At 36.8% G+C, this 16,119-nt stretch overlaps 1 protein-coding gene across 8 annotated transcripts in view; it reads right to left on the reverse strand.

Moving 5' to 3' along the window:
- DIAPH2 (diaphanous related formin 2) overlaps positions 1-16,119 on the reverse strand; it is a 914,469-nt gene that overhangs the window by 837,975 nt on the left and 60,375 nt on the right. For all 8 annotated transcript variants that reach the window (XM_021932747.2, XM_021932745.2, XM_021932750.2 and 5 more), the window contains one exon: positions 1,855-1,959. In XM_021932747.2, the coding sequence (XP_021788439.1) occupies positions 1,855-1,959 (105 nt within the window). The remainder of the gene's footprint in view (positions 1-1,854; positions 1,960-16,119) is intronic.

Raw genomic sequence — 16,119 nt, forward strand, 5'->3', positions numbered from 1 at the left:
AGTCCTGTGCATATTTCAGGTACTCATATGTACACTGAATGAAACAAATAAAGGCCATTAAGTAGTTCTGATTTTGAGGCTAATGCCTTAAACATAGAATTTTCATGTCTTTTGAGAAACATTGAATTTCCATCTTTTGAATAATGCAATTCAAATAAGCTCATCTAATATTTATCCAATTTTTTGCATTTTAATCTGAAAAATGAGTATATAACTTGAAGTGTGCATTTCTTTGGTCACTTGAAGAGGAAATAATATGAGAATAAATGAAAACAAGTTCTGCACAGAAATCAAGTAATAATCAAAAGGTCAAGGAATAAGTTTCATATAATCATTATATTCAGTCCCACTTACACAAACAACAACAAATGAGTCAGAGACTCTAACAAAATCTTATCATTAAAACCACCACATGATTATTCATATATTATTATCTGTACTTTGCACTCAGATTCAGACATATAGATTTACTAGTGTATCAGCCTTTAGGTATTTGAAAAATAACATTGAATGTACATCCTGCATTTCCTAAAGCATTTTACCGTGAACAATAACTTGAGTGCAAAAATGAGAAGAGATTCATCAGAATTTCAAAGTAAAACCGTATGCATCACCTAATTCTATTGAAAACGACGCTCATGGCAAATTTCACTTATCACTTGAAACATATTTCTGCCCTTGGATACCAGAAGCAAATTAAAAAACATGCTGTTGCTCTGCTATGGTGGAGCTGCAATGTGTTATGTTTAAATAGTTCAGCATTCAGATTTAGCTTGCTTAAAGTACAATATAGAATCAATACAATCGTAGAATTCACGGCAAAATGCATTAGTAATTGCCACTGGAATTGCTGTACTGAAATAGCATTAATAGGATAGCCAAATAACTTTAGAATATATTTTTTCAATGAAGACTTGTTTTCTGCAATAGTCAACTTATGAAATTTAAAACGCATGAACTAAATGTGTACGTGTGTGTACACATATATGTATACACACAAAATATCACTGTGTGTGTGTATATATATATATATACACACACACATATACACACATACAGTGGTTTTATGAACTCTAGGTATTAAAAGCTTTTTCTTTACAGAAATGTAAAAGATGCATTTTACTATTTCAAAAATACAACTTTTTTTTACCCAAAAAAAAAAAAATCAAAGCTTAAGACTATATTTGGATGTGCATTAGGAAGTGAACAGAGCAAAATACTCCACTAAAACCAAAGTTTCCTATTAATAACAAGTCCTTTCAATGAACTTTACTTTCAAGTCTTGGGACTCACAAACAGATTTGATTAAAGCTCCTATTAGGTGACATCCTTTACTTTAAATGAAGCTATACAATAGCAATTATGAGGCAGCTTACATAGTTTGCATCATATAAAATTAAGAAAAAAGCTAACTGTTAATTAAAAAGTACTGCTCTAAGTTTCATGCAAGTAGACACCAGACATGCAGCTTTAATGTAAACTGAAGCTGTGACTATGCTAAGTTGTGCCTTCTTCAAAATCCGAAATTTTCATCTAACCACATTTGGAGCAGAATATCTGCAAAATGCAGTCAATTTTTAGTATGTACACAAAAGCTCAGGACCGGATTGGATTACCTCAGAGCTTTATATCCTTTGTCTAGTTTGTAATAATGGAAGTGTCTCATTTCTAATGATGAATAGTTTAAAAATATATATGTAATACTAAATGTGTAATACATATATAAATTGTTTTCTGAACAGTCTATGGAGTACAATGAGGTAATGTGAAGAGCTGAGGTTTGTTTATTTTTAAGCAGAATGATGCTAAGCTCATTGCTCATTCTGTTGGTGCTAGAAAAATCTCCCCACTTACAGATTTGGCAGTGGCAGAAATATACTGGACAACCATCTCACGTTTGGTGGTAAAATCTTTGTTTCGTAAAGGAGCTTTTTTTTCTTCATTAAGGTTCATGTCCTCCTGTAAGAAATAACATTTACTGTGAGCATTGATAAATTTCCACTTAAGAGCTTCAAAAGTGATTAATAAACATTAATAATTTCTGTGTCTTAAAATACTAATTCATGTGGTGACTAATGTCAAAAATCCCTTTCTGGGATACTCCACTATTATTTTTCACTCTAGATACCACAGTGTTGTGTAAATTGTACCATGTATTTATGGTTCACATCTCTACCTAGCCAACTACTGAGCAGAAAGAAGAAAGTATTTTTAAAACCATCCCACAGAATAAACTGGCAGTTTATAACATAGATATACACAATATCTATGCTAACAAAGCTCTTTATTTATCTTGATAGCAAACACACACATAAAATGCTGTTTGGCATATGCTCCCTTAGGATCGCTATTATCTGAGAAAGCAAATATAATTTGCAAATTGGCAGGGTCTATATATCTATAATATGTCACTGAAGAAAGTTCACAAGAAGTTGTTGGATTTGGAAAAGAAAAAAAGCAGAAACAGCTGTATTGCGGTAATAAATGTCACTCATTAGAGGGAAAAGTATTCAGTTACAAGAACACATTGTTGTGAGGTTCAATAAACTTTAATTCAATTGGAAATCTACCTTTATTTTGTGATATATACATTTATAACACTTTGACTAGACACATTGTTTTTGTTCATTTTGAAATTCATAGTAATCCTTGTGACATATGAACACACGCTTGACAGGGTCACAAAACCAAGTTGGAAATGATTGTGCTTCAAAATGCAACACCAAATGAAAAGTCAACCTACAGAATAGGTGAAAATGTTTACAAATCATATGTCTGATATAGATGTGTACCCAGATATACAAAGAACTTTTACAACTCAATAATAAAAAGACAAAAGTCCAACAACAAATGAGCAAAACACTTGAATAGACATTTATCTAAAGAAGATATACAGGCCGGGCGCAGTGGCTCACGCCTGTAATCCCAACACTATGGGAGGCTAAGGCAGGTGGATCACGAGGTCAGGAGATCAAGATCATCCTGGCTAACATGGTGAAACTCCATCTCTACTAAAAATACAAAAAATTAGCCAGGTGTGGTGGCGAACACCTGTAGTCCCAGCTACTCCGGAGGCTGAGACAGGAGAATGGCATGAACCCAAGAGGTGGAGCTTGCAGTGAGCCAAGATGGCACCACTGCACTCCAGCCTGGCAAAAAAAAAAAGAAGAAGAAGAAGAAGAAAAAAAGAAGATATACAAATGGCCAATAAGCACAGGAAAAGATATTCAACATCATTAGTCAGTAGGGAAATGTGAATCAAAACCACAATGAGATACTACTTCACTTCTACTAGGATAGCTAGAAAAAAAGAGGAAAATAATAAATGTTGGCAATGAATTGAAGAAATTGGAACCTTCACACATTGCTGGTGGGAAAGAGAAATGATACAACCACTTTGGAAAACAGGCTGGCAGTTCCTCCAAAAGTTAAACAGATTTATCTACCATATGACCCAGTTTACATACCTAAGCAAAATGAAAACATATGTCCATACAAAAACTTGCACACGAATGTTCACAGCATCATTATTGATAATAGCCAAGGAGTAGAAACAATCCAAACATCCATCAATGGATGAATGGATAAACAAAATGTGGCATATCATACAATGAAATATTATTCAGCTCTAAAAAGGAATGAAGTGCTGATACATGCTATAATCTGGATGAATCTTGAAATCACATTATGCTAAGTGAAATAAGCATTATAAAAGACCACATATTCTATGATTCTGTTCATATTAAATGTCCAAAATAGGCAAATTTATAGGGACGAAAAATAAATTAGATGTTGCCAGGGCCAGGGGAGAAGAGGAGGGAGTTTGGATTATGACTGATTATGGGTATGGTATTTCCTTATGGGGTGAAACAACTGTTCTAAAAGTTGTTGTGATAGTTTCACACTCTTTGAATATACAAAAAAAAAAAACTATGAATTTGGCCATGCACAGTGGCTCACGCTTATAATCCTAGCACTTTGGGAGGCTCAAGAAGGAAGATCACTTGAGCCCAGGAGTTTGAGACCAGCCTGGGCAACATGGCAAGACCTCGCTTCTACAAAAACTTTTTAAAACTTAGCTGAACGTGGTGGTGTGCGCCTGCAGTCCCAGCTACTTGGGAGACTGAGGCAGGAGGGTCGCTTGAGGCCAGGAGGTGGAGGTTGCAGTGAGCTGTGTTCCTGCCACTTGCACTCCAGCCTGGAAATCAGAGCAAGACCCTGTCTCGAAAGAAAGAGAAAGAAAGAAAGAGAGAGAGAGAAAGAAGCAAGAAAGAAGCACATTGTAAAAGGGTGAATTTTATAGTATGTGAATCATATCTACATTTTTTAAGGAAAAAAAATCCATATTTTTATCCCTTTACTCTTACAGAAATTCTGAGCATTCTATTTTTTTAATAAAGTAAACTAATTGGCAAAGAACAGTATCAGTTACTTTTTATTATTTATTTTTTTTTTTTGAGACGGAGTCTCGCTCTGTCGCCTAGGCTGGAGTGCGGTGGCGCGATCTCCGCTCACCGCAAGCTCTGCCCCGCGGGTTCACGCTATTCTCCTGCCTCAGCCTCCCGAGTAGGGGGGACTACAGGCACCTGCCACCATGCCCGGTTAATTTTTCGTATTTTTAGTAGAGACAGGGTTTCACTGTGTTAGCCAGGATGGTCTCCATCTCCTGACCTCATGATCCGCCCACCTCAGCCTCCCAAAGTGCTGGGATTACAGGCGTGAGCCACTGCGCCCGGCATCAAAGTTATTTTTAAAGATGCATATGTGAGAATGTGGAAGACAATCCTCAAAAGTAGACAAACTGCATCTATCTATTGAATAGTAACTGTTGACAGCAAAAATCTATATCTGCAACCACTGCAGCAACTCCTATGATGATTCATTCACAGTCAATACTTATAAATTTTGTGTGTATATATATATATACATCACCTCTCTTCCTAATTACCTGGATCACTGTCTCTATCCCCACTTTTCTATCTAATGTTATTTCTCGTTTGGATATTTTACTTGTTAATGACTTACTAGAAGGCAGAAGACATCTTTTTCCTCTCTCTCTCTCATAGGCTCTGGCATTGTTGAATCAAAGTAGAATAATCAAAACTAGGTTGGATAGCACTTATAATGTGGTCCACAGACGCTCATCTATGATTTGTATCTTTTTTTTTTTTTTTTTTTTTTGAGGTGGAGGTGGAGACTTGCTCTGTTGCCCAGGCTGGAGTGCAGTGGCCTGATCTTGGCTCACTGCAACCTCCGCTTCCCAAGTTCAAGTGATTCTCCTGCCTCAGCCTCACAAGTAGCTGGGATTACAGGCATGCACCACCACACCCAGCTAATTTTTTTGTATTTTTAGAGACGGGGTTTTGCCATGTTGGCCAGGGTGGTCTCAAACTCCTGGCCTCAAGTGTTCCATCCGCCTTGGCCTCCCAAAGTGCTGGGATTACAAGCATGAGTCACCATGCCTAGCGTATGTATCTATTTCAACTGACAGGGAACTCCTTACCTCCTCAGGCAGCCCCATTCATCTTAGGGTAGTTTAATTTTTGCCAAATTTTTCCTTCGATGACTGGACATGAAATATGTACAACAAAATAATGTGTGTTAAGGTGGGTGGCATGACTTTTTTCTTCTCCACTTTTAAAATTTTGAATCACTTATTTACTGAACACATACTACACACCAGAAACTATGCTAGGCTATCTAATCTGGTAGACTGTTTTTACACTCAAATTAAATATTATTTATAAAGCACTTAGAACAATACCTGACAGTAAATGCTATATATGTTTGTTGAATAAATAATTTATGGTCTAGTAGTAACAAATAATTCTAACTGAGGCATGTATCAGATTCTTTGAAAACACAGAGGGCAGATGGAAAGGTCAGAGATGTCTTTACCAGGTTGTGAGTCTCAAAGGATGAAAAAATTCTGACTGGAAGGAGGGAGACCAGTCAGGAAACTCTAGTGGTCATGTATCATGTTTCGCTGCCCAACATCACTTGAACATGCCCTCTACAATTTAATACATCCTCACATTGTCAGTCCCACCTGACAAAGGTATAATCTATAAAAACTACATTTGTCAGTCTCCCTTTTAACTAGAGTGCAGGCATGTGGCTTCGTCTCCACCCATAAAACGCATGTATAGGAGGTGTAGATTTAGAAGTGAACTATGTGAGGAAGCAGGCCACAAATAGGCCATCCATTTTGCTGATGCAGTTGGCAACAGAGGTGATGTTGTTACAGAACTGATGGCATTAACTGTGTCTTTTTCTTTAAGACAATTTGATCAAATGGTTCTGGGATAAGAGCTCCTTAATGGGAACTGTATTTCAGTTGTGCGGTTCTGGAAGTTATTCCTACAATGTTATCTGGAGCCTGTTTCTGCAACTCTCTTAATTCAAGAACTACCTAATATCCCCTAAAATTATATTCTATTTAAACCTGCCAGAGTGGATTTTTCTTTTTTTTTTTTTTTTTTTTTTTTTTTTTTTTTTGAGGCCAGATCTGGCTGTGTGCATGCCCAGGCTGGAGTGCGGTGGGCATAATTCGACTCACTGCAAGCCTCCGCCTCCGGGTTCAGCCATTCTCCGCCTCAGCCTCGAGTAGCTGGGACTACAGGCGCCCGCCACCCTCGCCGGCTAGTTTTTGTATGTCTTAATAGAGGCGGGGTTTCACCGTGTTAGCCAGGATGGTCTCGATCTCCTGACCTCGTGATCCACCCGCCTCGGCCTCCCAAAGTGCTGGGATTACAGGCTTGAGCCACCGCGCCCGGCCGGATTTTTCTTATGTTCAATAATTTGGGCTGAAGTAATTTAAGTGACTAGAGATAAGAGTCGAACTAAGAAGAAATGTCAGATTGGACAGAAGGAAATTAATTCAAGAGCCACATAAATGTTATTTGAAGACCACATTCCTTCTTCCAGGCTAAAGTACTCAACTTATCTTCATGTAACATGGGTTGGTGTCCACATCTCTCTCAAGTACTCTGTGGTTTAACAAATGCAAGGAAGGAAAGAACATCCACCTCCCTCACCTTGAAATACTTACACCTCTATTAATTCACCCTCTGATTTTATTACCTTACTGGCTAAGTACATCATTCTGCTGACTCGTATTGTTTTTGTTTTCATCAAAATCCCTATGTTCTGCTCACATATGCTGGGCTATGTCTCTATTGCCTAAAAAAATTCTGGTTAAATTTCATTCTCCTGTAAATGTGGTTATTATCAATCTGCATCCTCCAAGTAGAATCAACTCTGGAATGCTGACAAGATTAAGTGTCTGTATTTGTATACTTCACAGCCGGGCCTAAGAGTGTGGTAGTGTCACCTTTGGCAGTCTCTAGGTGGAGAGTTTCTGTGCTTCCAGTGACATTTCTACATTACTATGTACCCATTCAGTTTTTAATGGCACACACTGCTGATATCATGCCATCACAGAATTATTTTGTAGGGAGGCAGGCAGGACAATAAGAGCAATGTAAGATTATACACCTCAGAGGAATGTTGTCAGTACTGAGTGTGATCGTGCATGACAAGCCTGGTGTATATTAACCAGCTTTCAAAGAATGCTAGCTATTAGCGTTATCACCTCCCAACCTCAGGCTTTTAACCACTTTTCATCTTACCCCTTATGTTTTAATAATGCTAGGTTGTTTGTAGTTTTGCTACATAAACTGTGTTGTTACACACTCATTATTTCGTTCATGATGCTGTTCTCCCTGACTGAAATGTGGTCATCTTTACCATCCTCTCCATCTGTTAATGTGATCCTTGCCCCCTCCAAATTCACATCTGGTTAAGTATTATACTTCAAGACTATGCTCAACCACTAATTTTTCAGGAAGATTTCTCCTAAAGCACCTGATTTGAAAATAACTACCCTTATCCTATTCTTCCATATTAATTCCTTATGTGTCACTTACATTGAAATTATGTGATAAATCTATCTCCTCTAAACTCGAAGCTGAGAATAGGAACTTACTTATCTTTGTACTCCTAGCAAAAAGCGTAATTCCTGGAACGCAGTAAACATTTAATAAATATTTGTTGAACCAATGTGATATTTAAGACCTTTTCTTTAAATATATTAACTTGCTTTAGAATCAGCAACAGGTTTTTATAATTATAAATTTGCTGCATAGGTTGACTGGAAATGGGTATCATTCATGTTAAGAGACCATAATGACTCATTTTATTCTTATAGAAATAAGATACATATTACTAATTAGGCAGCTAACACTTCCAAATCATTAACTCCAGATCTATAATACAATAATAAAGCTAAATAGAGCAATATTCATAACTCAATATTAACTCTAAACAGCATAATTGAATATGAAACTATTTCTAAACATACTGATTTCCTATGGTATTCAAAACAAAAGCAAGCTTTTAGCATGTTTAACATTTGATATATCTATAATACATGAGAAAGAATGTAGTATTTTGTGGTTTTAAAAAACACTGTTTGAAGTCTAAAGAATGGACCACTTATAATGTTTTTAAAGCCACATTTGTAAATACTAAACCATTTTTTAAGCTTCTCACATGCCGTGATACAATTTCCCATTATAGACAAATTCCTCCACTTCAGCAAACATTATATTCTTAAAGTTATTACTGAGAAGCCATATAAGAATAGGATCAAATGAGAAGGTCAAAAGTTGAACCAGCTGCCTATTCATTCATTTGTATTCTCATTCATTCATTCTTCAATTCTCACTCATTAGTCAATTTTCTCCACAATAATCAGAATCATGTTATACTCAAATCCAGTACCTTAGCGATACTTTGTAAACTTAATGATATGTGTTGAGAAGCTTATTTTGAATTTTCTTTCTTTAATAACAACTGACAAAAGGTACCATGGCATTAGAGAAACACTTGGTAAAAGCAGCTGAAAGAATCCATGCAAAACAACATGGCAAAAAGCTGAAGTACATTTCTTTGTCAGCAAATACTGACGTATCAGAAGACACATATAGATCATTACTGAAAATTTGCTAAAGCAAGTATTTAAACAATTAGTGTAGGAGCTTTACTATATAGTTGGATAAAAATATAGCCTTTTTAAAAACATCTCACCTTATAGTATTTGCTAGATTGTTTCTATAATGACATATATAAACTACTCTTATTTGAGTCACCAATAGGACAATTTAACAGACAAAACATATAACCAAAATAAATGATTTATTTAATAAAAAGAGGTTTTGTGGAAAAACTATGAGGGAAGGAGTCCTGAGTCAGGCAAACCCACACGTAAAATTCAAGGCCATTGCAAGAAGTTGAAACTGAAGTACACAGAGTACTACATAGAGTCAAGAAGATTGTTCTTCTTTAAATAAAAGCAAGATATTTCAAATACAATAAAATATTTACAATATTTTGAAATGAAATAGGAAGTTAACATGAAAACCAGAGATATTTCTGGTTATTTCAACATAAAGTATTTTAAAACTGTCAAAATTAGCCAGGCACAGTGCCATGCCTGTAATCCCAGCACTTCGAGAAGCTAAGACAGGCGGATCACCTGAGGTCAGGAGTTCGAGACCAGCATGGCCAACATGGCAAAACCCCATCTCTACTAAAAATACAAAAATTAGCCAGGCGTGGTGGTGGGCACCTGTAATCCCAGCTACTCAGGAGGCTGAGGCAAGAGAATCTCTTGAACCCAGGAGACAAAGGTTGCAGTGAGCAGAGATCGCACAGCTGCACTCCAGCCTAGGTGACTGAGTCTCCGTCTCAAAAAAAAAATACAAAAACAAAAACAAACTTGAAATTTAGCATGAGTTAGGCATTTTTCATTTATGAAAAGAAAAGAAATTCCTTGACATTTTAACAATTAGTAAGAAAGTAACTCCTTTCAAACCTACTTTACTGGAAAAGCCACAAAGACAGACCCAACTTCCAAGTCAGTCCCAATAGACCCAACTTCCAAGTCAGTCCCAATAGACCCAACTTCCAAGTCAGTCCCCTTCACCCTTGCTTGAATTACTTCCTCGTTCTTCCTGGTGTTAGATGTACTGTCTGGAACAGGCATGAGTACACAAACATGAGGATGAGGGTTTACACATTACTAATATAGACGAAAAAATGGAAAGAGCTCATCTTCCCAGTGGTATTTGTTGAAGACCCATTTATTAAAGTCCATTTTGAACCCATTTATTTAGAAATATAAAAATACAATACTCCAGATTAGTTGCAAGAATAACTGGTTGTCGTCAAGTAAGACAGGAATTTACTAGTCATAGTTCAGCAGGAAATCTTTGCTTGATTCATGGATTGGTCTGATAAAAGTTAATCTACAATTTAGTAAGTTGCTAATGGTGTACTTGTTCCATTTGAACCTACAAATCTTTGTCAGATTTATGTTTCAATTACGAGAGAAATTAAACCAAATATCAAAATAAAATGAACTTGGAGCTAAACTTTCTAATTACCGCCTATTTTTAAGCAAGACATAAAAAAGGACATAGTGACACAGTTCTCACTAAAAAGTTATTAATCATGACAGCAAAGACTTTTGTATGATTAAGAAATAAACTCATTTTAAATCATTTTAAAATATTGTTCATGTTTTTCTTGTTTTTACTGTGTATATTTTATAATGTACATATTAATATTAGTACATACAGGCATGTATATAATGTTTAAAATATATTAGGGCAACTTACTCAAACATATATATACACACACACATATATATATATATGTATTTTTTTTTTTCCTGAGGTGGAAATAAAAGGTTTAGAGACTCTTGGACTAGTCCAGAGGTTGGCAAACTTTCTCTGTAAATTTCCAGACAGTAAATATTTTAGGTTTTGCAGACCATATAGTCTTTGTCTCAACTACTCAACTCTACTATAGCACAAAGAAGCTATAGACAATAGATAAACAAATGGGCGTGGATACATTCAATAAAACTTTATTTGTGGACACTGAAATTCATATAACTTTCGTGTGCCCTGAAACAGTCTTTTTTGGGTGACAATTTAAAAATATAAAACCATTCTTAGCAGGCTATACAAAATAAAAACCTTGTGGCAGGGATAGTACTTTTGACATCTTTATGTCTGCTGTACCTAACAAAGTATCTGGCATTCAGTAAAGAGTTGTCAAATAAACTTCACCATGACACAGAAATTTGTGTTTTCTTTTATAACTCTGCCTTATGTTCCAATATATCACCCTTGCCAGAATATAAGCTCCTTGATGGTAGGGATTTTCTTTAGGTTGTTCACTGCTCTCTTCTCAGACCTTAAAACAGTATTGGGCGTATGGAAGGCATGGGACTTTGATGAAACTGTTCAAATTTTGAGAACATTTACGCCAAAAAATAAAGACGGATAATAGAGAAGTAACACTGGGTTTCAGTGTATTTAGGTGGTGTTCTCTGCTTCCATCCCGAGCCTCTGCACAGGGCTAAGTTCCCACAGTAGCCTATTCACAGCTATCCTAGTGCTATGGAAATCATTTATTTACTTTTCTCCCTGAGTAAACGCTGAGCTCTCTGAGGGTAAGGGAGGTGCCGCATTCTTTTACACTTCCAACATGTAGCATCCTACCTGGCACATTGCACATATCAACAAACAGTTGCTTAAATACACTCATGCAAATAAATACTAGTAGACTCCTTCGAAACAGAAGAAATAGTTTTGAAAGCATTTCTCTGTACAAACCAAGAACAGAGCCAAGTTTTTAAAAAATCATGCTTAGCAATAAAATTAAAAATCGACCCAGATTTAGTTACCTTTAAATCTGTTTACTGGGTAAGTTTTGCTCCTCTTTTATAAGCTCTTCATGGGAGTTTTATAAGAAAATAAAACATGTTGTCTAGAAATGCCTCTGGCATTATCTCAGTCTAATGATATGGAGTAAGGATATTGAAAATGTAAATATAACCTATGGATATTATGCTGTCTAGACAATTTCTGAGAATCTAGTAATTTCTGACAACTATTTCCATGTCTTCTTATAGATTTTAAGACCTAGTTTACCAATAACTTATTTTGTGCTACCTTAACTATTAATTAAAATTACTTATTCTGAGGGCACAAAAAGATTCATCCAAGCTAACTAACTTCTAAAAGACTAGGGTTGGGTGAGAAAGAAACCCATAATAGCAGTCAATGGAGAACAAGGATGCTTGGGTTAATGTACAACACCTGGTGTTCAAACACAACTATTCTCTCTAAATTAATGAAAGGGAAAAGTGAGAGAATAAAAATTAAAAGCTTTGGGATTACTTATGAGAGTTCTAGCAGATGGAATAATCTAGTATTTATTGCATATAACTACTTATCATTAAATTATGACAAAAATGCAAAGTATATTAATATAAATTACTGAATAGAAAAGAGTGTAAAACATCAAATTTGCATGTATAATCATATATTAAACATTACCTTCAATAAATTAGGTTGAAATTAAATATGGCTAGAGGTTAATCATAAATCATCACTAGCCTCATCTTTTGCATGAGACAAACTATTTAATTACCTATATTAGAACACAGTCCTTATTGATGTATCTATAGGTTGCCAATGTAACCTGAACCTCCACTTGAGAGTTCCTTGTGCTGCTAATAGAAATCAAATTCCAACTTGAACTCCCCAAGAAATTTCTATGGGTTTACTTTTTTAATCTTAAAATGAAAATCTCCCCTCTCCCAACACCCCTCTCCCCAAAAAGAACTCTAATTGCATAATTCAGTCTGGATGAAAACACTATTAAGCATTTAACAGTCCCTAAGCTGTATACTCAATGTACAAAAACCAGCTCAGTTATTCTCAGTAAGCTCAAAGGTTATGACAACTTAAAATGTTGAAGAGTTATTCAATTATAGCATTATTAATTTCCTTACATTTAAAGTAGAATTGAGGAGATATTTCATCCAATCCTAATTAGAGGCAATACAAAATGCTTCTGATCAGTATGAGAAGAGTTATGAATATGAACCGCTTTAGTTCAGTCATCTTTAAAAGTCACCAAATATAGGCAACCAATATAGTGTAACCCCCAGCACTCTGGGAAGCCAAGTCAGGAGGACTGCTTGAGTCCAGGAGTTTGAGATCAGCCTGGGCAAAATAGCAAGACCCACATCTCCACAAAACAATAAAACAATTAGCCAGGCATAGTGGCACATGCCTACAGTCTCAGCTACTCAGGACGCTGAGGTGGGAGGATTGTGTGATCCCAGAAGGTCAAGGCCGCAGTGAGCCATAATCGCACCACTGCACTACAGCCTAAGGGACACAGCAAGACTCCATCTCAAAAGAAAAAAAAAAGAAAAAGAAAAAAAGTTACCAATAATAATAACATGGAAGGAGTGTTGTTTTCATCCTACTACCTTTACCCACTTGTGGAAGATTGAAAACATGACTCTGGGTAGGGGAGGGGACAAGAATCTTTTTTTTTTGAGACGGAGTCTCACTCTGTCGCCCAGGCTGGAGTGCAGTGGCCGGATCTCAGCTCACTGCAAGCTCCGTCTCCTGGGTTTACGCCATTCTCCTGCCTCAGTCTCCTGAGTAGCTGGGACTACAGACGCCTGCCACCTCGCCCGGCTAGTTTTTTGTATTTTTTAGTAGAGACGGGGTTTCACTGTGTTAGCCAGGATAGTCTCGATCTCCTAACCTTGTGATCCGCCCGTCTCGACCTCCCAGAGTGCTGGGATTACAGGCGAGCCACCGTGCCCGGCCTGGAGACAAGAATCTTAAAGAGCAAGTGTGATTTACCCCATGCAGGTAATTTTAACAATTTTATAAAAGCAGTGGTTTTAATTCTTGAAAATTTTAGTAAAAGAACCACTTCTCAATTTTCAATTAGCAGTTAGTAACCATACTCTAAATACAAAATTCAGTTTTACAAACTATGAAAGACACTCTCTTAATAAAGAGCTCTATAAAATAAACAATCATCAAAAAATTTCAAGGCCAGATGCCGTGGCTCATGCCTATAATCCCAGCACTTTGGAGGCCAAGTCAGGAGGATTTCTTGAGCCTAGGAGTTCGAGACCAGCTTGGGCAACATGGCAAAACCTCATCTCCACAAAAAATAAACAAAAAATCGCGTTTATTTGGCACATGCCTGTAGTCCCAGATACTTGGGAGGCTGAGGTGGGAGGAGGGCATGAGCCGAGGAGTTTGAGGCTGCTGTGACCCCTGATCCAACCTGGGTAACAGAGCAAGGCCCAGTCTCTAAATAAACAAAAAAACAAATAAATACTTATTTCAGATATGGAACTTTAAACTTGCCAGCAATAGCCATTGATACCATTACTTAGAAAGTCCCTTTAAAATTGCATCATTGAGGCCGGGTGCAGTGGCTCAAGCCTGTAATCCCAGCACTTTGGGAGGCCAAGGCGGGCGGATCACAAGGTCAGGAGTTCGAGACCAGCCTGGCCAATACGGTGAAACCCCGTCTCTCCTAAAAATACAAAAATTAGCCGGAGGTGGTGGCAGACGCCTGTAGTCCCAGCTACTCAGGAGGATGAGGCAGGAGAATCGCTTGAACCCGGGAGGCGGAAGTTGTAGTGAGCTGAGATCGGGCCACTGCACTCCAGCCTGGGAGACAGAGCAAGACTCCGTCTCAAAAAAAAAAAAAAAAAAAAAATTGCATCATTGAATAAGCACAATAGAAAAAGTGATGCACCAATGCACAGAATAGATGCCAGAGTCAATGAGATATTAGTAGTCTACTAATACACTAGTAAAACCAGACTACTCAGTTAACTGAAATTATTTCAAAAGTTTTCTTAGCTAGGAAGAATCAAGTGATTCGTGAAATGATCCATTAGTAATTAAGTAAAAAGAGCTACCTTTTTTTAAAAAAAAAAAACATGTCCTGCAGTAATTTTAGATTTAGTTCAATTATCTATATCTAGAAGCCCATCCAATGAGAACTGCTATTGATAGATATGATCCTCAGGCATGACAAGAGTTTCAATTTTCAGAGTAAGAAAGGATTATATTTGAATATTGTCTTTTGTTAAGTTTTTAACCAAAAGTTTCACCAATACATCATTACCCAGAAATTCTAAATAGTAAATTATAAGGTAATTTATTTCTTGTCAAGCATCTCATATATTATTACTATGTATAATGTTGTGCTATTTGCTGCAATTATTTAAAACGTTTTGGCCGGGCACGGTGGCTCAAGCCTGTAATCCCAGCACTTTGGGAGTCTGAGGCAGGCAGATCACTTGAGGTCGGGAGTTCAAGATCAGCCTGACCAACATGGAAAAATCCCGTCTCTACTAAAAATCCAAAATTAGCCAGGCATGGTGGTGCCTGTCTGTAATCCCAGCTACTTGCGAGGCTGAGGCAGGAGAATCGCTTGAACTCAGGAGGCGGAGGTTGCAGTGAACCGAGATCGCGCCACTGCACTCCAGCCTGGCCAACAAAAGCAAAACTCTGTCTCAAAAAAAAACCAAAAAACCTTTTACACCTCAAGGTATGTTATCCTAAAATACGTATATAGTATTGAAAATAGGTATTCTAAACCTTCATAGTTCTCTAAAGTCTAGAAAAGCCAATCAAGAGAAACAGCACAATAAAGGTACCATCAAAAGACCCAGGAGAAGGAAGATTGTCATAAGAGACACCAAATACGACAAGAACACCTTTTACATTATTTGTACAAGGAAAGACACCAACAGGAGTGAAATAAAAAAGGAGAAATTTTGAATCTGGAAGTCTACTTCTGTGTTTTAGAAACAGAATGACTTAAGTGCTTTCTTCCAATCAACTGTGATAATGACATTTTTAACTGTTTTCCATTGCTAGATTTTTGGACTCATTCTTCTCAACTGATGCTCTGTAAAAAGCAATTACAGACAATGTTCCATTATCAGTAGGAAATAATCCATCCCAGGCTGGCTTTACCTACCACTCTAATGTACCTCTGACTTGCCTTCTACTTCTCCTCAATATGTGTGCAAGGAAAATGTACTAATTTTATATTTAGCCTAAATGAAGCATTATTAAAGGTAGATGTTACAAAAATGTCAATGTTTTATATTTTTATGTACCTAAATTTAAGTTTCAGCTCAGCTACTTACTAGCTTCGTCAAGTTAATGAATCAATTTTCTTGCCTCTCTCTAAGCTTCACTT

This window comes from Papio anubis, chromosome X (genome assembly GCF_008728515.1).
Source record: "Papio anubis isolate 15944 chromosome X, Panubis1.0, whole genome shotgun sequence".
Taxonomy (NCBI): Eukaryota; Metazoa; Chordata; class Mammalia; order Primates; family Cercopithecidae; genus Papio; species Papio anubis.